At 43.2% G+C, this 27365-nt stretch overlaps 1 protein-coding gene across 1 annotated transcript; it reads right to left on the bottom strand.

Annotated features, from left to right (window-relative positions):
- Window positions 1-1904: 1904 nt before the first annotated feature.
- On the bottom strand, window positions 1905-24225 carry sephs3 (selenophosphate synthetase 3). Its single transcript, XM_021617016.3, has 8 exons — window positions 23315-24225; window positions 21314-21417; window positions 20833-20940; window positions 12609-12763; window positions 12349-12439; window positions 11979-12078; window positions 11475-11687; window positions 1905-2709 (listed from the first exon to the last, which is right to left on the bottom strand). Exons 1-8 carry the CDS (start codon window positions 23598-23600, stop codon window positions 2477-2479), a joined length of 1290 nt encoding a protein of 429 aa, XP_021472691.3. The 5' UTR covers window positions 23601-24225; the 3' UTR covers window positions 1905-2476.
- Window positions 24226-27365: the final 3140 nt, after the last annotated feature.

Here is a 27365-nt window from a genome sequence, read left to right as displayed (position 1 = left end):
ATTACCACCAAAGGGGTCACAGAGTGTAGAATATTACCACCAAAGGGGTCACAGAGAGTAGAATATTTCCACCAAAGGGGTCACAGAGTGTAGAATATTACCACCAAAGGGGTCACAGAGTGTAGAATATTACCACCAAAGGGGTCCCAGAGTGTAGAATATTACCACCAAAGGGGTCACAGAGTGTAGAATATTACCACCAAAGGGGTCACAGAGTGTAGAATATTACCACCAAAGGGGTCACAGAGTGTAGAATATTACCACCAAAGGGGTCACAGAGTGTAGAATATTACCACCAAAGGTATTTTTCATTGTAGTGACACCAGCGGAGCGTAGAGATCCATGGGAAAGAGAAATATCGTTGCCCCACTGTGACCTCCAGAAGTTGACATCAGCCGAAATTGAGTGAGACTCTTGAAAAAAGCTCAAATCTGTTCGAAATTGTTTAGCAAATACAAATAAGGCCTTGCGCTTCACATTGTTTCGTTACCCCCCTAGCATTAAGAGATAATATAGACAAAGACAAAACAACAAAGATTATATAAAAGTATAAACTGTAGTAGGATGAGTCAAGGACGTAGGAGCAGTGAACGTAAACGATAAGGAACCGAGATCTGCACCATTTACGTCCATTTAAAGTGAGCCCCCACGAATCGACATATGCGATAGTGAGTGGATTACGTTGAAACAGTGGTCGGCCATCTTGGAGGCAGTCTCTAGTTCTTATGCCGTGTTCAAAACAACCTCGAAACTCGGTAATCTCAGACTTCCGAGCGTTCAAGGAAACTGGGAACTTGGAACTCCGACTGGGAAAAATGGTTTTGAACTGTCATCCAACTCGGAATTCCAATTTTGGGAACTCTGTCCTCTCTAGAGCTCCGACTTTCCGACCTGAAAATCACTGCCGTCATGATTAGACCACGTATTTTTCAGAGTTCCCAGTTGTCATGAAAGCATCATTCGATATCAAAATGATTATGGCATTATTCATGTAAACTCCTTACTCTGTTTATCTTCATCGGCGTAAGGTCATAATCGATGTAAGCAGATACCGATTAAAACAACTGGTTTTCTGAGCAATCGTTAGAATTATTAGGACATGGAAACAGTTTAATATGCGCATGTGCCAGCACCAACGCCCCACTCGTTGCGCGAGTGAAGTGATTTCGGCAAAGGTGTTAGGATGCACCATATATTTCAAAATGTACTGTATATGTCCGAACTCAGAATCAAAAAGTCTTAAGCAAAAATAACACTGTCACTGTGCCAGAACGTTCATTTTGATTGGCGATTTTCTGTATTTATTAATCAGTAGCTTGGTTATAGATGTGTCCATGTAAACAAACGGACTGTCCACGGTCGCATTATTGTGTATTTAACCGTGCTCACTGACAAGAAGCTGCCGTGTGGGGGACTCGTTAGGTGGCTTGTTTCAACTTAATGATACCATGTCTTGACTGATGTCATCATGTCTATGCCAATATGGTTAAAATTCGCTAGCTAGCTAACCAACATCATTAACAATAAAGTATTTTTTAAAATCAACTTCCATTATCCAACAGTTGCTGCTATTCTCATCTTATTTGCGTCTCTGTTCAGAGGGTTGGAAAGCGGGGCAGGCTGAAGCAGCCCGCGACAGACCGATCTTTTCCCAGGTCTCTCGGGTTAGAACGCGGTGATACATTTTAATATAAAATATGCCTTAATAGCAGACACTTTTATCCTGTATGCATGCATACAGTACATCTTATGGATGGTCGCATGCGCCGTGCTCAACCAACTGATATACAGAAGACCAATATTCTAACGTATTCCACCATTAATCATTCTGTACCCCACTGTCCTAAAAAATATATTCATTTTAAATCACACACACACACAGGAAGTACCAAAGGGACAGAACAGTGAGTTGATGATCGGTTTATTGATTGTGAATTCTCCAGAAACACATAGCCAATGGCTGGAACCCAGCACATGAGCCCCACCCCCTTCCTGAGACAGACATCCACTCCGCCTGGCCCCATTGGCTGAGGTTTGGAAGGCGGAGCTTCATAAACAGGTAGGGGGGGCTTTGAGCTGAGCAGCCAGTCAGCTGGCAGAGGACATACCGGACGACCCCATTGGTCCAGAGAGAGCTGCTCAACCCTGCCTCTGAACCAATGGGTAGAGCCAGACATCCTTATAGACAAGCCAAATATCCAATAGAAACACATTAAATAAACATTTTTCCAACCACTCCCACAATGACAAAAGTTTCACCAGGAGAATGTTCTGACCCACACTCTAAAATCACATACACAACTTGATCTATTTCCCATTCACTGATTGGAGGGAAAACTGTTGGAATGTTAATTTAATTTAAAAGAGGAACCATTTGGAGTGTTGTCCATTCCCTCTCCATGTTCGGTGTTTTGGCCTGTAGCTCCTGTGGCTAAACAAGGGAAAGAGATGGACAGCAACACACGTAAGAGGGAGTCTATGACAGCGTATCGCCAGGAGCTGGACTAGTAGAGCTGCTGTTCTCCTGATTGGCTGCAGCGGTCCCTCTCGGTTGGACTTCGATGATGCGTGGTTTGTCGATGATGCGAGCGCCGCGTTCTCCTTTCTCCACGATGCCGATGATCCAGGCTCCACCCCCAGACCCCTGACCCTTCACCTCCGCACAGAACCGGGCCGCCTGCTCTCTGGGCAGACTTACTAGAAGGCCACCTACAGGGTGAATGGGAAATAACATCTTGTGTCATTTGGGAGTAACTTTTATTGTAAATAAGAATAAAATGTTTCTAAATACTTCAACATGATTAAAGATAACCCTGAATGAATTGCGAATAATGATGAGTGAGAAAGCTACAGAGCACAAATATCAAACCCCCAAGACATGCTAACCTCTCAACCTCTCCCCATTACAATAACAGGAGAGGTTAGCATTTTATATCATACCCCCAAAGACATGCTAACCTCTCACCATTACAATAACAGAGGTTAGCATTTTATATCATAACCCCAAAGACATGCTAACCTCTCCCCATTACAATAACAGAGGTTAGCATTTTATATCATAACCCCAAAGACATGCTAACCTCTCCCCATTACAATAACAGGAGAGGTTAGCATTTTATATCATACCCCCAAAGACATGCTAACCTCTCACCATTACAATAACAGGGGAGGTTAGCATTTTATATCATACCCCCAAGACATGCTAACCTCTCAACCTCTCCCCATTACAATAACAGGAGAGGTTAGCATTTTATATCATAGCCCCAAGACATGCTAACCTCTCACCATTACAATAACAGAGGTGGTTAGCATTTTATATCATACCCCCAAGACATGCTAACCTCTCAACCTCTCCCCATTACAATAACAGGAGAGGTTAGCATTTTATATCATAGCCCCAAGACATGCTAACCTCTCACCATTACAATAACATAGGTGGTTAGCATTTTATATCATACCCCCAAGACATGCTAACCTCTCACCATTACAATAACAGGCGAGGTTAGCATTTTATATCATACCCCCAAGACATTGTAATGGTGAGAGGTTAGCATGCCTTGGGGGTATGATATATATAATGCTAACCTCCCCTGTTACTGTAATGGTGAGAGGTTAGCATAACAGGGGAGGTTAGCATTTTGAGGGGGTATGATATTTATGGCTCTAACTTTCTCACTCGTTATTCATGATTCATTCAGAGTTACCCATAACCATGGTAACATCCACATTAAATGTAGAAGTGTTTAGAAACATATTCTATTCTTATTTGCAATAAAAGTGACTCCAAAACAACACAATACATTATTTATCATCTCATTTCTATTGGACACAAAATAATCTGAAACACAACCAAAACAAACAGCAAATGGATCCAACAGGTTTATAGAGTCACAAGTTTGATGTGGTCATTGTGTGATAGGACTATGGGACCAAATACTAAACTTCTGACTACTTTTATACACGTAAGTGAATCTGTCCCAATATTTTTGTACATAAAGTGCTGTAATTTCTAAAATGGTTCACCAGATATGGATGCAAATATCCTCAAATTAAAACTAACCACAGTCATTTTAATGTCATTGTATCATTTCAAATCCAAAGTGCTGGAATACAGAGCCAAAACAACAACACATCCAAAGGGCTGGAGAACAGAGCCAAAACAACAACACATCCAAAGGGCTGGAGAACAGAGCCAAAACAAAACACTGTTCCAATACTTTTGGAGCACACTGTACATGTAATCCGAGTCAGAGCGTAGCTAATACAGCCGGATACCAGTGTTGGTGTCAGCATGTTGTTGTTTGTGCAACGATATCTTCTAAAATCAGATGAATAGAGAGCAATAGCAAGGATCCTTCCCTTTCAAGACGACTCGATACACGGGCAACGTTTTACTTTCAAATGATTGACTGTGATTTGGTTTGATTAGAGGAACAAATCGATGCGATTCAGTTTGATGCGATATGAAGCACAAACCACATTCATTTTCCATTAATTAAAATCGTCTGCTTATGGAGCTCATGAGCCGGATCCGTCTGAGCCGACTGGGAATGATGCAGGCGTGGCCAAAAGTTTTGAGAATGACACAAATGTTAATTTCCAGTCTGCTGCCTCAGTGTCTTTAGATATTTGTCAGATGTTACTATGGAATATTTGCAGTGTTGACCCTTCTTTTTCAAGACCTCGGCAATCCGCATGCTGGCATGCTGTCAATTAACTTCTGGGCCACATCCTGACTGATGGCAGCCCATTCTTGCATAATCAGTGCTTGGAGTTTGTCAGAATTTGTGGGTTTTTGTTTGTCCACCCGCCTCTTGAGGATTGACCACAAGTTCTCAATGGGATTAAGGTCTGGGGAGTTTCCTGGCCATGGACCCAAAATATCAATGTTTTGTTCCCCGAGCCACTTAGTTATCACTTTTGCCTTATGGCAAGGTGCTCCATCATGCTGGAAAAGCTATTGTTCGTCACCAAACTGGATGGTTCGGAGAAGTTGCTCTCGGAGGATGAGTTGGTACCATTCTTCATTCATGGCTGTGTTCTTTGGCAAAATTGTGAGTGAGCCCACTCCCTTGGCTGAGAGCCAACCCCACACATGAATGGTCTCAGGATGCTTTACTGTTGGCATGACACAGGACTGATGGTAGCGCTCACCTTGTCTTCTCCGGACAAGCTTTTTTCCCCAGATGCCCCAAACAATCGGAACAAACATCAGAGAAAGATGCCCCAAACAAACGTCAGAGAAAATGACTTTACCCCAGTCCAATCCCTGTACCTTTTGCAGATGCACTCACACCTGCCTGCTGTCATTCCTGAGCAAGCTCTGTAGTGGTGGTGCCCAGATCCCGCAGCTGAATCAACTTTAGGAGACAGTCCTGGCGCTCGCTGGACTTTCTTGGGCGCAGTTCATTTGTATGGCAAAGAGGGGCTTTGCAATTCATCTGATCACTCTTCATAACATTCTGGAGTATATGCAAATTGCCATCATACAAACTGAGGCAGCAGACTTTGTGAAAATGTATATTTGTGTCATTCAAAACTTTTGGCCACGACTGTATACTGAGTGTACAAAACATTAAGAACACCTACTATTTCCATGACATAGACTGACCAGGTGAAAGCTATGATCCCTTAATGTCACTTGTTAAATCCAATTTAAAATCGGGGAGGAGAAAGAGGTTAAAGAAGTATTTTTTAAGCCTTGAGACATGGATTGTGTATGTGTGCCATTCAGAGGGTGAATAGGCAAGGCAAAATATTTAAGTGCCTTTGGTAGTTGCCAGGAACACTGGTTTAAGAACTGCAACGCTGCTAGATTTGTCACAATCAACAAAGGGCTGGGCGATATGGCCTAAAAATCATATTGATTTTTCAAACTTGTGGTATATATAGATTTAACCTCTAAATAAGCGTTGTACAATTAAAGGTTAAATACACCGCATTTTACACAGTCAGCAATAATCTATTGAATTCAGGACTTAGTTGTACCTATTGAATTCAGGACTTAGTTGTACCTATTGAATTCAGGACTTAGTTATACCTAGGCTAAATAAGCTTTCCACAACCATCAGACCCACTAATAATTTAAAAAAAAGAAGTTTAACCTGCTTTTTTGTTGTTGTTGCAATAATCACTAATCTGGCTTTCAATTCAGTCTATGAAAATTGCATTATTTTTTATTTTTTTTACAAATGTCCCCAGAACCTAACGTTCACTAATAATGCTACCTTATTGTAGCAGGAATTAGGCTATAGAACATTAACACAGGTCTCATTAACAGCCTCTCAAGCCCACGTGCTCGTGAGTAGCCAGCTAATCTTTATATTTCAAGTTGAGCCAGCTTGGATCCATTTGCTAGCTAACAAGGTATAACAGCTGAGCCAGCTTGGACCTATTTGCTAGCTAACAAGGTATAACAGTTGAGCCAGCTTGGATCCATTTGCTAGCTAACAAGGTATAACAGTTGAGCCAGCTTGGATCAATTTGCTAGCTAACAAGGTATAACAGTTGAGCCAGCTTGGACCTATTTGCTAGCTAACAAGGTATACCAGTTGAGCCAGCTTGGACCTATTTGCTAGCTAACAAGGTATAACAGTTGAGCCAGCTTGGACCTATTTGCTAGCTAACAAGGGGTAACAGTTGAGCCAGCTTGGACCTATTTGCTAGCTAACAAGGGGTAACAGTTGAGCCAGCTTGGACCTATTTGCTAGCTAACAAGGGGTAACAGTTGAGCCAGCTTGGACCTATTTGCTAGCTAACAAGGGGTAACAGTTGAGCCAGCTTGGACCTATTTGCTAGCTAACAAGGTATAACAGTTGAGCCAGCTTGGACCTATTTGCTAGCTAACAAGGGGTAACAGTTGAGCCAGCTTGGACCTATTTGCTAGCTAACAAGGTATAACAGTTGAGCCAGCTTGGACCTATTTGCTAGCTAACAAGGTATAACAGTTGAGCCAGCTTGGACCTATTTGCTAGCTAACAAGGTATAACAGTTGAGCCAGCTTGGACCTATTTGCTAGCTAACAAGGGGTAACAGTTGAGCCAGCTTGGACCTATTTGCTAGCTAACAAGGGGTAACAGTTGAATAGTAATATACACCAATGGCACAACAAACTGAATATCCATTTTCCAGAATCAATGTTCATTAATACTTGTGTTTTAGTAGTGTCTGCTCTGAGCAGTTGAGACAGTAAAATAATGTCTCAACTTCTCTATTACAGTAAAATAATGTCTCAATGTGTTGGTGTCCATATGGCCGATTCGGTTGGACCAAACCTCAACAGCAAAGAGAGAGTTAAAACCGCTAGTCAGAGAGGAAGATGTGATCTCTCAACTACGTTGAAAAGTCTCCTTGACTTTTTCCACATTGTAATGTAAAACAGTCTTATTCAAAAATGTATAAAAATGGTACCCCCCCTCGTCAATTTACACACAATAGACCATCATGACAAAGCAACTTTGTTGCACACTTATTAAAATAAAATAAAAACAGAAATATTACATTTACACAAGTATTCAGACCCTTTACTCAGTACTTTGTTGAAGCACCAGTGATTACAGTCTCCAGTCTTCTTGGGTATGAAGCTACAAGCTTGGCACACCTGTATTTGGGGAGTTTCTCCCATTCTTCTCTGCAGATCCTCTCAAGCTCTATCAGGTTGGATGGGGAGCATCGTTGCACAGCTATTTTCAGGTCTCCAGAGATGGTCGATCGGGTTCAAGTCCAGGCTCTGGCTGGGCCACTCAAGGACATTCAGAGACTTGTCCTTAGGGTGGATGTCCTGTTGGAAGGTGACCCTTTGTCTGGAGCAGGTTATCATCAAGGATCTCTCTGTACTTTGCTCCATTCATCTCTCCCTCAATCCTGACTAGTTTCCCAGTCCCTGCCGCTGAAAAACATCCCCACAGCATGATGCTGCCACCACCATGCTTCACCGTAGAGATGGTGCCAGGTTTTCTCCAGAAGTGACACTTGGCATTCAGGCCAAAGAGTTCAATCTTGGTTTAATCTGAACAGAGAATCTTGTTTCTCGTGGTCAGAGTCTTTAGGTTCCTTTTGGCAAACTCCAAGTAGGCTGTCATGTGCCTTTTACTGAGGAGTGGCTTCCGTCTGGCCACTCTACCATAAAGGCCTGATTGGTGGAGTGCTGCAGAGCTGGTTGTCCTTCTGGAAGGTTTTCCCATCTCCACAGAGGAACTATAGATCTCTGTCAGAGTGACCATTGGGTCCTGGGTCACCTCCTTGAACAAGGCCCATCTCCCCTGATTGCTCAGTTTGGCCGGGCGGCCAGCTCTAGGAAGAGTCTTGGTGGTTCCAAACATCTCCCATTTAAGAATGATGGAGGCCACTGTGTTCTTGGGGACCTTCAATGCTGCAGAAATGTTTTGGTACCCTTCCCCACATTTGTGTCTCGGAGCTCTACAGACAATCCCGTTGACCTCATGGCTTGGTTTTTGTTCTGAAGTACTGTCAACTGTGGGAGCTTATATAAAAAAAGGCGTGTGCCTTTCCAAATCATGTCCAATTAATTGATTTTACCACAGGTGGACTCCAATCAACTTGTAGAAACATCTCAAGGATGATCAATGGAAACAGGATGCACCTAAGCTCAATTTCAAGTCTCCCAGGAGAGTCTGAATACGGATGTAAATAAGCTATGTTGTTTTATTTTTAATACATTTTAGAATAGATTGATGGACATTATTTATTTAATCAATTTTAGAATAAGGCTGTAGCGTAACAAAATGTGGAAAAAGTCAAGGGGTCTGAATACTTTCCGAAGGCACTGTATAGACCAGCCGTAGCGCAACAGTTTGCTTGCTGTGTGTATCAAAAATGGTCCACCACCCAAAGGACATCCAGCCAACTTGACACAACTGTGAGAAGTCAACATGGGCCAGCATCCCTGTTTTGTACACAATGTATGCGTGTGTAAATGTGTGCGTGTGTAAATGTGTGCGTGCGTATGTATGTAGTGAGCCATAAGGGGAAGTGAACATCTACCACCGCATTATCAGCAATATTTGCCTTATACATATTTGGATCTGAAACCGCTAATTAGTCATTTTAATTAGTCATTTTAATTAGTCATTTTAAATTAGTCTTTTTAATTAGTCTTTTTAATTAGTCTTTTTAATTAGTCATTTTAATTAGTCATTTTAATTAGTCATTTTAATTAGTCATTTTTGCAGAGTTAAAAAAAAAGGGTCTTAATGTTAGCGAAGAGAACCAATGCAACAGACCATAACATTAAGCTTCAAACGGTGAAGTATTATTTCACTTTAAGTGCAGCACAAGGCTACACACGAATGTTCGTTTCATTAAGAAATTGATGGGAAAACTCCATTGCCAAAAGCGCACTGCACATGCAGGCGTGACAGATAGGAAAATATCAATTAGAAATGTAGAGATCTAAAGATGCAACAACTAGCATGGGATGCTAATATGACTAGGATTATCATCAACTAGCATGGGATGCTAATATGACTAGGATTATCATCAACTAGCATGGGATGCTAATATGACTAGGATTATCATCAACTAGCATGGGATGCTAATATGACTAGGGTTATCATCAACTAGCATGGGATGCTAATATGACTAGGATTATCATCAACTAGCATGGGATGCTAATATAACTAGAATTATCAACAACTAGCATGGGATGCTAATATGACTAGGGTTATCATCAACTAGCATGGGATGCTAATATGACTAGGATTATCATCAACTAGCATGGGATGCTAATATGACTAGGATTATCAACTAGCATGGGATGCTAATATGACTAGGATTATCAACTAGCATGGGATGCTAATATGACTAGGATTATCATCAACTAGCATGGGATGCTAATATGACTAGGATTATCATCAACTAGCATGGGATGCTAATATGACTAGGATTATCATCAACTAGCATGGGATGCTAATATGACTAGGACTGGTTGGGCTACTGGACAATGAAAGAAAGTTGATTTGAAAACTAACAGAGCATGGGAGAAATAGGCTACTGATTTCAATGGCATTTGAAAGTCTTTACAAAATAATTTTGACTAGGCTACTTTGAAGCAAGGTAAAACATGCCTCATAATATGAAATAAATAACAAAAAAACTTTCAAACAACGAAGTATACGTTTTCAAATGTGTGACATGCTCAAGCCTGGCTAAGCACTTGAATGGAGAATGGGAAGCCTCAATTACCAGCTGAGAAATAAAAATAGCTTCTTTTTTTTTTTAATCGTGGCCATCAAAACACGAGATTGCAGTTAGAATTGTTGAGCATTGATTGGGCACGTTGATTAAAGAACGTTTAGTTCCAATAGCAAAGAAAGAGCCATTTGAAGAGCTGTAGCAACAGCTCTTGCACTTCGACAGACTTTCCACTCAAATATAGGATCTGTATGTTGTGTGCTGAATAAGATGGGCTACATAACCACTAACGAAAATACGCACCAATTTAACTCCAAAGTTATGCAAATTAACCTATATACATAAGCATGACAAGTCAAATGTATAGGGTCCCTTTAAACTGACCAACACTTTGGTTCCTACCCTGTCACAATAGTGCCTCCATAGAGACCCTACTAGTATTCTAATTCCTATTTCTATGAACGCCTCCCTGCCTATTTAATTCGCTGTCGTGTCAAAAACTGTTTTCAAAGTGCCCAGGATTACATTCTGACTACAGAATAATCATTCTATTTCCATGATTCCAACAATTCACTTGTGTTTTTATCTAATTGCAATATTTGGTCAAAATTAAGGCCTAGATACTTTTGGCCACACTGTGGCAGTGTAGAAATCTCAAATTAGAAACCTTTGGTTGAAGTTTGATTAAACGGTATAAAACAGGCCTCCCAAGTGCATCGCAGTGCTAACTGTGCCACTAGAGATTCTGGGTTCGAGTCCAGGCTCTGTCGCAGCCGGCCGGGACCGGGAGACCCATGGGGCGGCGCACAATAAGCCCAGCGTCGTCCGAGTTAGGGGAGGGTTTGGCAGGCAGGGATGTCCTTGTCCCATCACGCACTAGCGACTCCTGTGGTGGGCCTGGGCGCAGTCCACGCTGACACGGTTGCCAGGTGCACAGTGTTTCCTCCGACACATTGGTGCGGCTGGCTTCCGGGTTAAGCAGGCATTGTGTCAAGAAGCAGTGCGGCCTGGTTAGGTTTCGGAGGATGCACGGCTCTCGACCTTCGCCTCTCCCGAGTCCATACGGGAGTTGCAGCGATGAGACAAGACTGTAACTACCAATTGGATACCAGGACATTGGGGCGAAAACAGGGTAAATAGATGAATGAAAACACTATGAAACCATCAGAATGGAGAAAGACCCAATAAAATCACTTCGAATGTGTGTGTTGACACCCTGGGTTCACTCATAAAGCAAATGAAGAACTTTGATTACTCAAAAACATCAAATAAATATGAAACATATTGTGAGATGATATTTTGGCCAAGCTCTAGTCTCCTACCAGATGTCTCCGAGGACGTCCCCCCCAGCAGGTTGAAGATGTTTCCATAGGCCTTGCTGATGGCGGCCATCTTGGCAATGATGGGGAGGTTGTGGATGACGAAGGCTACCTCATCACGTTGCATCGTCGCTAGGTTACGGGCGTGCCCTAGCAACCCAAACCCAGTCACGTCTGTTGCAGCGTGGGCCTGGAACCTGTGCATGAGGCCTGCCGCTGTGATCGCACACAAACACACAGTGGGTTGTTACAGACTAGGTTGTGGTGTGTGTTATGTTAATGTGTGTGTGTGTGGGAGGTGGGGGGGGGGCTCGTCAGTTTTTTAACTGAATGCAATCAACTGAAATGTGTCTTCCACATTTAACCCAACCCCTCTGAATCAGAGAGGTAGGTGCGGCGTTGCCTTAATTGATGGCTCGGGGATTTGAATCAGCGGCCTTCCGGTTACTGGCCCAAAGCGCTTAATCGCTAGGCTACCTGTTATATTAGTGTGTGTGTGTGTGTTACCTGTGCGGTTGAGCGTTGCCATGGAGAACATGGCTTCCTGGTAGGCCTGCTCCACTTCCTCCTTAGAGACCACTAGCTTGATCTTATTCCACCTCTCTGGCTGCGCACACACACACACACACGAGAGAGAGAGAGGTAGGGATCGAAAGAGGAGAGATTATTTACCTATTTCAATAAGACATCCTAATTTTTGGACACTACAGAAAAATCTAAAATAAGTCTCTGACTTCCCCAGAGAGAAAGTGAAGACAGACCAGGAAGCTAGAATATCACCTACCTGGTCCAGCCACCAGAAAAATATTCTAGCATCCTGGTCTGTTTATCACCTATCTGGTCCAGCCACCAGATAGACAGTATTATGGTATAGTACCTGGTCCAGCCACTGGTGAGCGTTGACAGCTACCTGGGTTCCTAGAGGCTTGGTCAGCACCAACACGTCCCCCGGTACTGCACTGTCTGGCCTACACACACAGTAAGACACAGTATTGACAAGGAAACTCCCCATTAGAATTGATCCTGTTTGGCCCGACTCTCTAACATCAAGATTACCAACAAGAACTGATAACACCCTGACCCCAGTCTGAACAGAACACCCTGATCCCAGTCTGAACAGAATACTCCCTCTCTTACATGATGAACTCGTTGGGTTGGCAGACGACCGAGGCCACACCCCCTATGATGATCCAGGGGTTGACCACCGTCTGGCCGCCTGTCACCGAAGTCCCGCCCTCCTCCGCCGCGTCACGGAAACCACGGATCATCAGAGGCATCACACGCTCACGATCCTGCACACACACACGCGGTTATCATTTCATCACGACCAACTAGCTCCCAGTTTTGCAAGTTACACTGACTAGGCACAACTTCAGGAACACACACACACACACAGAGAGGTTGCGTCACATGGAAGTCAGTCTAAAGTCTGATATTTGTAGATTAGTGGGTTTATGAATTAACAGGCAACTGTTCTGAATCCCCTCCAGACACCCTGCTACACACAGCATCAGGTTAACAACAAATCCATTTATTGGTCGCATACACATATTTAGCAGATATTATTGTGGGTGTAGTGAAATGCTTGTGTTCCTAGCTCCAACAGTGCAGTAGTATCTAACTAAATGCTTGTGTTCCTAGCTCCAACAGTGCAGTAGTATCTAACTAAATGCTTGTTTTCCTAGCTCCAACAGTGCAGTAATATCTAACTAAATGCTTGTGTTTCTAGCTCCAACAGTGCAGTAATATCTAACTAAATGCTTATGTTCCTAGCTCCAACAGTGCAGTAGTATCTAACTAAATGCTTATGTTCCTAGCTCCAACAGTGCAGTAGTATCTAACTAAATGCTTATGTTCCTAGCTCCAACAGTGCAGTAGTATCTAACTAAATGCTTGTGTTCCTAGCTCCAACAGTGCAGTAGTATCTAACTAAATGCTTGTGTTCCTAGCTCCAACAGTGCAGTAGTATCTAACTAAATGCTTGTTTTCCTAGCTCCAACAGTGCAGTAATATCTAACTAAATGCTTGTGTTTCTAGCTCCAACAGTGCAGTAGTATCTAACTAAATGCTTGTGTTCCTAGCTCCAACAGTGCAGTAGTATCTAACTAAATGCTTGTGTTCCTAGCTCCAACAGTGCAGTAGTATCTAACTAAATGCTTGTGTTTCTAGCTCCAACAGTACAGTAATATCTAACTAAATGCTTGTGTTTCTAGCTCCAACAGTGCAGTAGTATCTAACTAAATGCTTGTGTTCCTAGCTCCAACAGTACAGTAATATCTAACTAAATGCTTGTGTTTCTAGCTCCAACAGTGCAGTAGTATCTAACTAAATGCTTATGTAATATTGAACAATTCACAACAATACACACATCTAAAAGTAAAAGAACAGAATTAAGAAATATATAAATATTAGGACAAGCAACGCCGAAGACCGGAGTGTGTGTGCACGCTCACACTGTAGCAGCACAAAACATGGTACACACATTATTGGGCGGAGACAACGACACACACAGGGCAAGAAGGTGGAGACAACGACACACACAGGGCAAGAAGGTGGAGACAACGACACACACAGGGCAAGAAGGTGGAGACAACGACACACACAGGGCAAGGTGGTGGAGACAACGACACACACAGGGCAAGGTGGTGGAGACAACGACACACACAGGGCAAGGTGGTGGAGACAACGACACACACAGGGCAAGAAGGTGGAGACAACGACACACACAGGGCAAGAAGGTGGAGACAACGACACACACAGGGCAAGAAGGTGGAGACAACGACACACACAGGGCAAGAAGGTGGAGACAACGACACACACAGGGCAAGAAGGTGGAGACAACGACACACACAGGGCAAGAAGGTGGAGACAACGACACACACACAGGGCAAGAAGGTGGAGACAACGACACACACACAGGGCAAGAAGGTGGAGACAACGACACACACACAGGGCAAGAAGGTGGAGACAACGACACACACACAGGGCAAGAAGGTGGAGACAACGACACACACACAGGGCAAGAAGGTGGAGACAACGACACACACAGGGCAAGAAGGTGGAGACAACGACACACACAGGGCAAGAAGGTGGAGACAACGACACACAGGGCAAGAAGGTGGAGACAACGACACACACAGGAGACAACAAATAGGGCTGCAAAGGGTCGGAAACTTCACGGTAAATTTCAATGGGAAGTTAATTTGGGGAGCTTTGCTTAAATTCATCAAAAAAAGTTAACTTATAACAGTGAACCTTTTTTTGTGGGATACACATAAGGCAAAACTATGTCTTGTGGCATATTTTGGATAAATTGCAACCCAATTGCAACCCTCTGCATGCACAGCGCATTCTTCCATCACATGTACAGCTGATTCTGGGGCGGCAGGTAGCCTAGTGGTTAGAGCGTAGGGGGGCAGGTAGCCTAGTGGTTAGAGTGTAGGGACGGCAGGTAGCCTAGTGGTTAGAGCGTAGGGGGGCAGGTAGCCTAGTGGTTAGAGCGTAGGGGGGCAGGTAGCCTAGTGGTTAGAGCGTAGGGGGGCAGGTAGCCTAGTGGTTAGAGTGTAGGGGTGGCAGGTAGCCTAGTGGTTAGAGTGTAGGGGGGCAGGTAGCCTAGTGGTTAGAGCGGAGGGGCGGCAGGTAGCCTAGTGGTTAAGAGTGTTGGACTAGTAACCGAAAGGTTGCTGGATCGAATTCCGAACTGAGAAAGTACAAATCTGTCGTTCTGCCCCTGAACAAGGCAGTTAAACCCACTGTTCCCCAGTAGGCCGTCATTGTAAATAATAATTTGTACTTAACTGACTTGCCCAGGTAAGGTTAAATAAATAAAAATACAATTCTCAAGATCTTGCTAACTAATGAGATGCTATTGAACCCACTGCACTGTCTGAGCCATGCTTTTTGGTAGGTTTTGATAACAATACTGGGTGAAGATATTTCCTACGACAAACATTATATTTTTTTTAAACTAGTAAATAGTAGCCTACAGCAAAGTGTGTTTAAATCATTTTCTAACTCGTTAACAATTTCTTCTAGTTAGTTTCTGCTACCATGTGGGGTTTTAGCTTGCTTGAGCCTGCTAACTGAGGAGTGTTAATTCACCTGTTTCCATACGTTTCATTTTAAAACATTCACACAAAGGAGTTGTTCTAACTGCTTAACAATCTGTACATGGAATTGTATGTTGTTTTTTTTTAACACATTTTTTCTAATCTTTACAGGAAAATGCCACGGGCACTTTTCTGATGTGTGGAGACATTTCACTGCAGCCAATGTAGAAGGAAAAGCTGTGTACATTTGCAAATACTGTGCCAAATCATGTGTGAAGAATGCAACAAAGATGCAGAATCATCTGGCCAAGTGCATAAAGTTCCCTCAGCGTTCACAACAAGCAACCTCTGACAAAAGTCCCTCTACTTCTATTGGAGGTGAAAATTATGAATCAGACACCTTATCGATAGCAACAGCTCATCGTCCTCCTAGTTTGTTTTGACTCAATTGAGGAATGTAGTCAGAGAAATGCTGATGAATGTCTTGCTCGAGTATGCAACTGGTTCACCTCTGATGCTCACAGGCAGTGTGTATTGGAAGAGATTTCTGAATGTTCTTTGCCCTCCAACCAGACAAGCATTATCTACTCATTTGCTGGATGCAAAGTTTAACCAGTTCAAGTGAAGGTCAAGCAAATCATAGAGAAAGCAGACTATTGCAATCATCTCTGATGGGTGGTCAAATGTTCGTGGGCAAGAAATAATTAACTACATCATCTCCACCCCTCAACCAGTATTCTACAAGAGCACAGGCAAGGGACAACAGACACACCGGTCTCTACATTACAGATGAGCTGAAGGCAGTCATCAATGACCTTGGACCACAGAAGGTATTTGCACTGGTGACAGACAATGCTGCGAACATGACGGCTGCTTGGTCTAAAGTGGAGGAGTCCTACCCTCACATCACACCCATTGGCTGTGCTTGCTCATGCATTGAATCTGCTCCTCAAGGACATCATGGCACTGAAAACAATGGATACTCTCTACAAGAGAGCCAAGGAAATGGTTAGGCATGTGAAGGGTCATCAAGTTACAACAGCAATCTACCTCACCAAGCGAAGTGAGAAGAATAAGAGCACCACATTGAAGCTGCCCATCAGCACCCGTTGGGGTGGTGTTGTCATCATGTTTGACAGTCTCCTGGGGGGGGAAGGAGTCTCTCCAAGAAATGGCCATATCACAGTCTGCCGATATGGACAGCCCCATCAAGAGGATCCTCCTGGATGATGTATTTTGGGAGAGAGTGGAAAGCAGTCTGAAACTCCTGAAAACCTATAGCAGTAGCCATTGCACGGATTGAGGGAGACAACGCCATCATGTCTGATGTTCAGACTCTGCTTGCAGATGTAAGATAATAAATCCGTACTGCCCTGCCCACTTCACTGTTGCTCCAAGCAGAGGAAACTGCCGTTCTGAAATACATCAAAAAGTGTGAAGACTTTTACCTGAAGCCCAAACACGCCGCAGCGTACATGTTGGACCCCAAGTATGCTGACAAGAGCATGATGTCTGGTGCAGAGATCAACAAGGCCTATGGTGTCATCACTATCGTGTCTCGCCACCTCGGCCTGGATGAGGGCAAGGTTTCTTTGCAGTCTGGCGAAGTACACTTCCAAGGGCTTTGAGACGCAATATGGCAGTCAAGCAAAAACACAGTGGCAAGAAAAAGTGTGTGACCCTTTTGGAAATACCTGGACTTCTGCATAAATTGGTCATAACATTTGATCTGATCTTCATCTGGGTCACAACAACAGACAAACACACTGTGCTTAAACCAATAAAACACACACACACACAAATTGTATTTTTCTTGTCTATATTGAATACATCATTTAAAACATTCACAGTGTAGGTTGGGAAAAGTACGTGAACCCACTAGGCTAATGACTTCACCAAAAGCTAATTGGAGTCCAATCAATGAGACGAGATTGGAGATGTTGGTTAGAGCTGCCTTGCCCTATAAAAAAAAACCTCACAAAATTTCAGTTTGCTATTCACAAGAAGCATTGCCTGATGTGAACCATGCCTCGAACAAGAGATCTCAGAAGACATAAGATTAAGAATTGTTGACTTGCATAAAGCTGGAAAGGGTTACAAAAGTGTCTCTAAAAGCCTTGATGTTCATCAGTCCACGGTAAGACATATTGTCTATAAAATGGAGAAAGATCAGCACTGTTGCTACTCTCCCTAGGAGTGGCCATCCTGAAAAGATGACTGCAAGAGCACAGCACAGAATGCTCTATGAGGTTAAGAAGAGTGTCAGCTAAAGACTTACAGAAATCTCTGGAACATGCTAACATCTGACGAGTCTACGATACGTAAAACACTAAACAAGAATGGTGTTCATGGGAGGACACCACAGAAGAAACCACTGCTGTCCCAAAAAACATTGCTGCACGTCTGAAGTTTGCAAAAGTGCACCTGGATGTTCCACAGCGCTACTGGCAAAATATTCTGTGGACAGATGAAACTATAGTTGAGTTGTTTGGAAGGAACACACAACACCATGTGTGGAGAAAAAGAGGCACAGCAGAGCAACATCAAAACCTCATCCCAACTGTAAAGTATGGTGGAGGGAGCATCATGGTTTGGGGCTGCTTTGCTGCCCCAGGGCCTGAACAACTTGCTATCATCGACGGACGAATGAATTCACAAGTTTATCAAGAAATTTTGCAGGAGAATGTAAGGCTATCTGTCCGCCAACTGAAGCACAACAGAAGTTGGGTGATGCAACAGGACAACGACCCAAAACACAGAAGTAAATCAACAACAGAATGGCTTCAACAGAAGAAAATACGCCTTCTGGAGTGGCCCAGTCAGTCCTGACCTCAACCCGATTGAGATGCAGTGTCCTGACCTCAACCCGATTGAGATGCAGTGTCCTGACCTCAACCCGATTGAGATGCAGTGTCCTGACCTCAACCCGATTGAGATGCAGTGTCCTGACCTCAACCCGATTGAGATGCAGTGTCCTGACCTCAACCCGATTGAGATGCAGTGTCCTGACCTCAACCCGATTGAGATGCAGTGTCCTGACCTCAACCCGATTGAGATGCAGTGTCCTGACCTCAACCCGATTGAGATGCAGTGTCCTGACCTCAACCCGATTGAGATGCAGTGTCCTGACCTCAACCCGATTGAGATGCAGTGTCCTGACCTCAACCCGATTGAGATGCAGTGTCCTGACCTCAACCCGATTGAGATACTGTGGGATGACCTCAAGAGAGTGGCTCACACCAGACATCCCAAGAATATTGCTGAACTGAAACAGTTTTGTAAAGAGGAATGGTCCAGAATTCCTCCTGACCGTTGAAAACGGATGATTGTTTGTGTGTTATTAGTTTAAGCAGACTGTCTATTGTTGTGACCTAGATGAAGATCAGATCAAATTTGATGACCAATTTATGCAGAAATCCAGGCATTTCCAAAAGGGTCACACACTTTTTTTTTTTTTTACACCATCTCATCAGCCACCTGGTGGAAGGGACTTTGTGGATGTGAGACTCTTTCCCCTGTTGCCTCCATCATCCTCCTCCTCCAAATCCCACCAATATCAGCTGCCTCAGAGCGTAACTGGTCCTTGTTTGGGAACACACACACACACACCAAAGGCCGCAACAGGCTGACCAATATAAGGGTTGAAAAATTGGTGGCCATCCGTGCAAATTTGAGGCTTTTTGAGCCTGACAATGAGTTATCCTCAACAAGGTTGGAAAGTGACAGTGAAGATGAGGCCTCAGAGTCTGATGTTCAAGAGGTGGACATTGAGGAGGTTCAGGGAGAAGACATGGAAGCCTGAGAGGAAGTCAACCAAAGCTTTAGTTTATAGATTATCATTTTACAGATGCATGTTGAAAACGTTTTTGGGAGATACGATGGATCATTGGGGATCATTCAATATTCCCTTTTGTTGTACAGTGAAATCATCCCATGTGAAGAGTCAACTCATTTAATTAAAGTTAATTCCCACCTCTGTATATTTACCAAAATGTGCAACCCTAACAATACATCACACAAAGCAGTTGCAACTGTCAGTAAGAGAGTCCATGATGGAGTCTTTGAATGAAGAGATTGAGATAAAACTGTCCAGTTTGAGTGTTTGTTGCAGCTCGTTCCAGTCGCTAGCTGCAGCTAACTGAAAAGAGGAGCGACCCAGGGATGTGTGTGCTTTGGGGACCTTTAACAGAATGTGACTGGCAGAATGGTTGTTGTATGTGGAGGACGAGGGCTGCAGTAGGTATCTCAGGGGGAGTGAGGCCTAAGAGGGTTTTATAAATAAGTATCAACCAGTGGGTCTTGCGACGGGTGAACAGAGATGACCAGTTTACAGAGGAGTATAGAGTGCAGTGATGTGTCCTATAAGGAGCATTGGTGGCAAATCTGATTGCAGAATGGTAAAGAACATCTAGCCACTCGAGAGCACCCTTACCTGCCGATCTATAAATTACGTTTCCGGAATCTAGCATGGGTAGGATGGTCATCTGAATCAGGGTTAGTTTGGCAGCTGGGGTGAAAGACGGATTGAGAAAACCAAGTCTAAATTTAACTTTAGCCTGCAGCTTTGATATGTGCTGAGAGAAGGACAGTTTACCATCTAGCCATACTCCCAAGTGCTTGTATGAGGTGACTACCTCAAGCTCTAAACCTTCAGAGGTAGTAATCACACCTGTGAGGAGAGGGGCATTCTTCTTACCAAACCACATGACCTTTGTTTTGGAGGTGTTCAGAACAAGGTTAAGGGATTAAGGGAAGAGAAAGCTTGTTGGACACTAAGAAAGCTTTGTTGTAGAGCGTTTAACACAAAATCTGTGGAGGGGCCAGTTGAGTATAAGACTGTCATCTGCATATAAATGGATGAGAGAGCGTCCTACTGCCTGAGCTATGTTGTTGATGTAAATTGAGAAGAGTGTGGGGCTAGGATCGGGCCTTGGGGTACTCCCTTGGTGACAGGCAGTGGCTGAGACAACAAACGCATTTTGATTTTATTAAAGTTTACGTTCAAACGGCTCTTAAACCCGCGACATCCGTTTAAGGAAACTAAGCGTGTCACAATTTAGGTAATACGCTTCTAGTGTTACCGTGCAGAATACCCAGGCTTTTACGACAGCAGAAATCAGTTAAACAGATAGAGCATAAGTCAGAATTGGGGTTAGCAATTGTAGATGGGCCAGGGTGTACATGCACATTTCCGGATATCATCAGCAGTAATACAATCAGGGCACGGCAGAAGACAGGGAGAGCTCTGCAGAGTTGAACATTTGAATGTGCATTAGGATGGCAACAACATCATATTACACAACAATACCTACCTGCTCTGACATCTTCTGGCTGACACTGAGTAGCATCAGCATGTTGTCACACTCTGTGATGCCCATAGCATAGAGATCACTGAGGACATTAGCACACGCTATCCTTCCCTGGGGGGGCGAGAGAGAGAGAGAGAGAGCAATGTGGGGAAGGAGAGAGAGCGAGAGATGGTGTAGAGATGTGGGGAAGGAGAGAGAGCGAGAGATGGTGGAGAGATGTGGGGAAGGAGAAAGAGCGAGAGATGGTGGAGATATGTGGGGAAGGAGAGAGAGCGAGAGATGTGGGGAAGGAGAGAGAGAGAGAGACATACAATCTCGTAAAGGATGGGTCACCAACTGGCGATTTGACAAGAAAATTAAATGTAATTCACTCATACAGATGATATAAGTTGGGGCATAAAGCATAAATCATGCCCTAAGAAATGTTAGGAGATGAGAGGTTACAATGGAGGTCAGGGGTTAAAGGTCAAGTGTCAGAACTCACCATCATGTAGGGGTCCTCCACCAGAGGGTAGAAGAAGTCTGTAGTTTGGACCAATGAGAGGCCTCCATGTCGCAGAGGCACCACACAGGAGTCCATGCCTATACCTTCACACACACACACACACACTTTAACAATATTCATGCTACCATGGTATGCAATGATTGACTGATTTATGAATGGGGATGAAAGTAAGGAAATAAATTCCACAAATGTACTTTTAACAAGGCACACCTGCTAATTGAAATGCATTCCAGGTGACTACCTCATGAAGCTGGTTGAGAGAATACCAAGAGTGTGCAAAGCTGTCATCAAGGCAAAGGGTGGCTACTTTGAAGAATCTCAAATATGAATTCTATTTTTTTGGTTACGACATGATTCCATATGTGTTATTTCATAGTTTTGATGTCTAAACTATTATTCTACAATGTAGAAAATAGTAAAAAATAAAGAAAAATCTGGAATGAGTAAGCGTGTCCAAACTTTTGACTGGTACTATATGTTGCAAGTAGATGGACATGAGTGGGTAGCCTAATGTTGCAACCTGGTCTCAAAGCATTATATTATTCTGTATGTAATGGGGCGGCAGGTAGCCTAGTGGTTAGAGCGTTGGACAAGTAACCAGAAGCTTTCTGGATTGGATCCCAGAGCTGACAAGGTAAAAATATGTCGTTCTGTCTCACTGAACAAGGCAGTTAACCCACTGTTCCCCGGTCGTCCGTCATTGTAAATAAGAATTTGTTCTTAACTGACTTGCCTAGTTAAATGAAAGGTTAAATTTTAAATTTAAAAAAAGTAAATCCGAGACACTCCATTTAGTATGATACGTTAAGTTTGGTTTGGTTACTTAAGGCAAAAATGAAAGTATGGTGGCTGGCTAAATGGGGGGGTCGTTAAAACGTCTAGCAGCCCAAAGGTTGCTAGATGTTCACGTTATACGCCCACATCAACATCGAATCACGGACAACTTTAGCTACTTTGCAGCTAGTTAGCATGTTAGCTAATCCTTCCACTAACCCTTTAACTTAACCCTAACTATCTAATGTTAGCCACCTAGATAGATTTTGTACCATAATGTATATTTTGCAAAACATAGCACATATTGGAATTTGTAACAAATCTTATGAAATGGATCTGGGACAGTGTTTCTTAATCCTGATCCCGGGGACACAAAGCGGTGCACGTTTTAGTTGTTGCCTTAGTGCTAAACCGGATTCAAATCATCAAAGCTTGATGATGAGTTGATCATTTGAATTAGGCAAACACAAAACATGCACAGCCTTTGGGTCCCCAGGACCAGGATTAACAAACACTGCTCTAGGCCATCCACAAACTAATACATACCATAAGAAACGTAACATATCACACTAAATGGAGTGTCTCGGATGTACGTGCAGAATAATACGAAATGATCTGAGACCAAGTTGAGTAAAGGAGCCCTTTTGAAGTGATTGATAAAAATATATATAAAAAAATAATAATAATAATGACTGGTTGTTTATGCCACAATTAAAAATGTAACACATTTTCAAAGTTAAATGACATTTTTATGAATAGGCCCACAGAGATCCTATTGAATTAATAGGGGTTCTATATGGAATTCTATGATTAGGCCCATCATTTCTGGAGGTCCAGTACCGGAAATAAATAATACTTTCACCCCTGTTTATTACCTAGACAACGTTATTCATTTACTAAACAGCAGTTAGCTAGACACCATCAACAGTCAGCTATCTGGCCTTGCATCAGAGATGCTAAGAGATAAGGCGCACCGGGACAGCCCTACCTTCAGCTAGCATACATACTGCTAGTTGGCTCGAGAAGGGACTTGATTGTTAGCAGGCTTATATGGCTACATTGCTAACTTAGCCACGACATAGTTAACTAATCAGCTTATGTTAGTTTGATAATAATAATATAAAACAAGTTAGCTACATTAAATAACTTGACAAGTTTACTTGAAAACGAATATAATTTTGCTAGCTATGCTAACGAGCTAGCTACCTAGTCGGGGGCCAGCGGAGGTGTTGTTGGGAGTGAGTTGTCCGAAATCGGTGCCTTGGTCCCCGGTTTCCCCGGGCCGGTGAGGCTCCAGTCCCGCCAGGAGTTTGAGCAGCGTCTCCTGGGGGACCTTGCATCCTCATCCCTTCATATCCGAGAAGCCCGTCAGGCGGAAGCCGGAGTCCAGGCCATGCTCTTCGGGACGGAAAGGCTTGTATCCCGGGGGGAAGCATGATTCTGTCCCCGCCGAAGCATCAGCCGGTGGGGTGGGAGGAGAGGTAGCTGACATTGCTGGGTAGTTTGTCTGTTTGGAGGATAGCTCGACTAGCTAGTTCAGATCCCAGCAACAGAGGAGAGGAAAGCGTGTGTGTGATGAATAAATACAAAGATTATGGATATACTGACAAGATACACGTATCTCCGTCCCACCAATGGGAGTTCGCTGTCCACAAAGCGGCCCGGCGGGCTGTCTAGCTCCCGCCTATCCTTTCTTTGGATTGGTGGATACATGTCCTTATTGTAATCCTATTTTGAATATTTGAATAGGGTTGTTGACGTCACCGCCTGTATCCAATGGTGAGAGCCGTTATCTCATGAATATGCATAGGCATCTTGATTCAACGTTGCATGAGTTGTCACGTGTCCTACTTATTTCAGTTCAAGAGTAACAGCTAATGCACTACGAAACTTATTTTCGGTCAAATAAATATCACTTAGCTAATAAGCAATTAATTGTATTGTCGACCAAATTCGACACTCTCATTGACTTCTATACAAAAACTCATTGCTTGGTGAGCGAAACAACAACAAAAAAACGCCACATGCTGGAGGGAGAGAGATTTTCCACCGAGTTGGCCTCTCTCGTCCTCTTCCTCTCTGGTAGATATGAATGGGGAGAGTGACGATCTGTGCGTAGTGACATCACTGACACACACCGCGTTCAAGACAGCTGGGAACTCGGAACACTCGGACATCAAATCAAATGTGATTGGTCACATACATATGGTTAGCAGATGTTATTGCGAGTGTAGCGAAATGCTTGTGCTTCTAGTTCCGACAGTGCAGTAATATCTAACAATTCCCCAACAACTACCCAATACACACAGATCTAAGTAAAGGAATGGAATTAGAACGTATATAAATATATGGATGAGCAACGTCAGAGCAGCATAGACTAAGATACAGTAGATAGTATAGAATACAGTATATACATATGAGATGAGTAATGCAAGATATGTAAACATTGTTAAAGTGGCTAGTGTTGACAGTGTGTTTGGGACAACTGGGAATTTGGGAAAACAAGCTCCGACTGGGAAAAATCGTTTAGAACAGTCATCCACCACGGAACTCTCAGTCAAAAACTCTGGGATCATATTAGAGTTCCAACTTGAAAATCACTGACGTCACTATTTTACCTCGTTTTTTCCAAATTCCTGAAAACACACACACACACACACACACACACACACACACACACACACACACACACACACACACACACACACACACACACAGGGCTTGTTCGAAATTGCAGCCAACAGTGCAGGCGACTGCTAACTGATCTACAGATCACCTTGCATCATAAATAACAATTAATTCATATTTGTGGATCAATAAGTCAGTCACCATTTACCCACAATGCATCATGGATTTGACTGCTCTCTAGAACATAGCTAACGAGAAGGGTGCAGGCAATGGGTGGACAGGCAATGGCATGGTGAGAGAGATGGGGTTGTTTGGCAAGGAGTTCAGCCCATCTGTGGTTCTTCCTGCTATCACACCTTGGTTTCTCCCTCAACCAGTGATAGACCTAGGGTTGCTTGAGAGGGTAAGAGATGTTGAGGAAGGAGTAGATTCAGATGTAAGTGAACATTTAACAACACAATACTATGATTTCTTGAACATATTCACAGATCTAAGGACCCTAAACAGGGAGGACAGGAGCAGCTTTTAGTGTTCCTGAGTTTTAGATGGCAGTGACAAAAAGAGCAACGGATAATTGATCTGTTTACACAGTGGAGTTATTGGCCATACTATTGGCTGCAGAGTGGGAGGAGGTGGTGGACGTTATCACCAACAGGCTCTCAAGCATCCTAATGTCCTAATACATTGCAGAATAATAGTGAAGACATCAAAACTATTAAATTAACACATATGGAATCATGTAGTAACCAAATATATTTTATGTTTTAGATTCTTCAAAAAGCCACCCTTTGCCTTGATGACAGCTTTGCACACTCAATGATGATGGCCTGAGGCCCAAACTACTGATGATGTTCTGAAACCCAAACTGCTGATGATGGCCTGAAGCCCAAACGGCTGATGATGGCCTGAAGCCCAAACGGCTGATAATGGCCCGAAGCCCAAACGGCTGATGATGGCCTGAAGCCCAAAGGGATGATGATGGCCCGAAGCCCAAACGGCTGATGATGGCCCGAAGCCCAAACGGCTGATGATGGCCTGAATCCCAAACGGCTGATGATGGCCTGAAGCCCAAATGGCTGATGATGGCCCGAAGCCCAAATGGCTGATGATGGCCCGAAGCCCAAATGGCTGATGATGGCCCGAAGCCCAAATGGCTGATGATGGCCTGAAGCCCAAACGGCTGATGATGGCCCGAAGCCCAAACGGCTGATGATGGCCCGAAGCCCAAACGGCTGATGATGGCCCGAAGCCCAAACGGCTGATGATGGCCTGAAGCCCAAACGGCTGATGATGGCCCGAAGCCCAAACGGCTGATGATGGCCCGAAGCCCAAAGGGCTGATGATGGCCTGAAGCCCAAACGGCTGATGATGGCCTGAAGCCCAAACGGTTGCATTTTCTTTGGGCACCATGATATATTCTATGGTCACCATGATATATTCTATAGGCACCATGGTATATTCTATAGGCACCATGGTATATTCTATAGGCACCATGGTATATTCTATGGTCACCATGATATATTCTATGGTCACCATGATATATTCTATAGGCACCATGGTATATTCTATAGGCACCATGGTATATTCTATGGTCACCATGATATATTCTATAGGCACCATGATATATTCTATAGGCACCATGATATATTCTATGGTCACCATGATATATTATATGGGCACCATTATATATTATATAGGCACCATGGTATATTCTATGGTCACCATGATATATTCTATAGGCACCATGATATATTCTATAGGCACCATGGTATATTCTATAGGCACCATGGTATATTCTATAGGCACCATGGTATATTCTATGGTCACCATGATATATTCTATGGTCACCATGATATATTCTATAGGCACCATGGTATATTCTATAGGCACCATGGTATATTCTATGGTCACCATGATATATTCTATAGGCACCATGATATATTCTATAGGCACCATGATATATTCTATGGTCACCATGATATATTATATGGGCACCATTATATATTATATGGGCACCATGGTATATTCTATGGGCACCAGATATATTCTATGGTCACCATGATATATTATATGGGCACCATGATATATTCTAAAGGCACCATGATATATTCTTTGGGCACCATGATATATTCTATAGGCACCATGGTATATATTCTATAGGCACGATGGTATATTCTATAGGCACCATGGTATATTCTATGGGCACCATGATATATTCTATGGGCACCATGATATATTCTATAGGCACCATGATATATTCTATGGGCACCATGATATATTCTATGGGCACCATGATATATTCTATGGGCACCATGATATATTCTATAGGCACCATGGTATATTCTATGGGCACCATGATATATTCTATGGGCACCATGATATATTCTATAGGCACCATGATATATTCTATGGGCACCATGATATATTCTATGGGCACCATGATATATTCTATAGGCACCATGGTATATTCTATGGGCACCATGGTATATTCTATGGGCACCATTATATATTCTATAGGCACCATGATATATTCTATGGGCACCATGATGATTCAATAAATATATTTATTTTGCATTCTGTATACTTCTGGCCCTTTGGAATGAGTTAACTAACCTCCAGACGAGCTTCA

This window comes from Oncorhynchus mykiss, chromosome 9 (assembly GCF_057628025.1).
Source record: "Oncorhynchus mykiss isolate SJ-2025 chromosome 9, ASM5762802v1, whole genome shotgun sequence".
NCBI lineage: Eukaryota > Metazoa > Chordata > Actinopteri > Salmoniformes > Salmonidae > Oncorhynchus > Oncorhynchus mykiss.
Note: the sequence above shows the minus strand (reverse complement) of the source record. Positions and strands in the feature narration are given on the sequence as shown.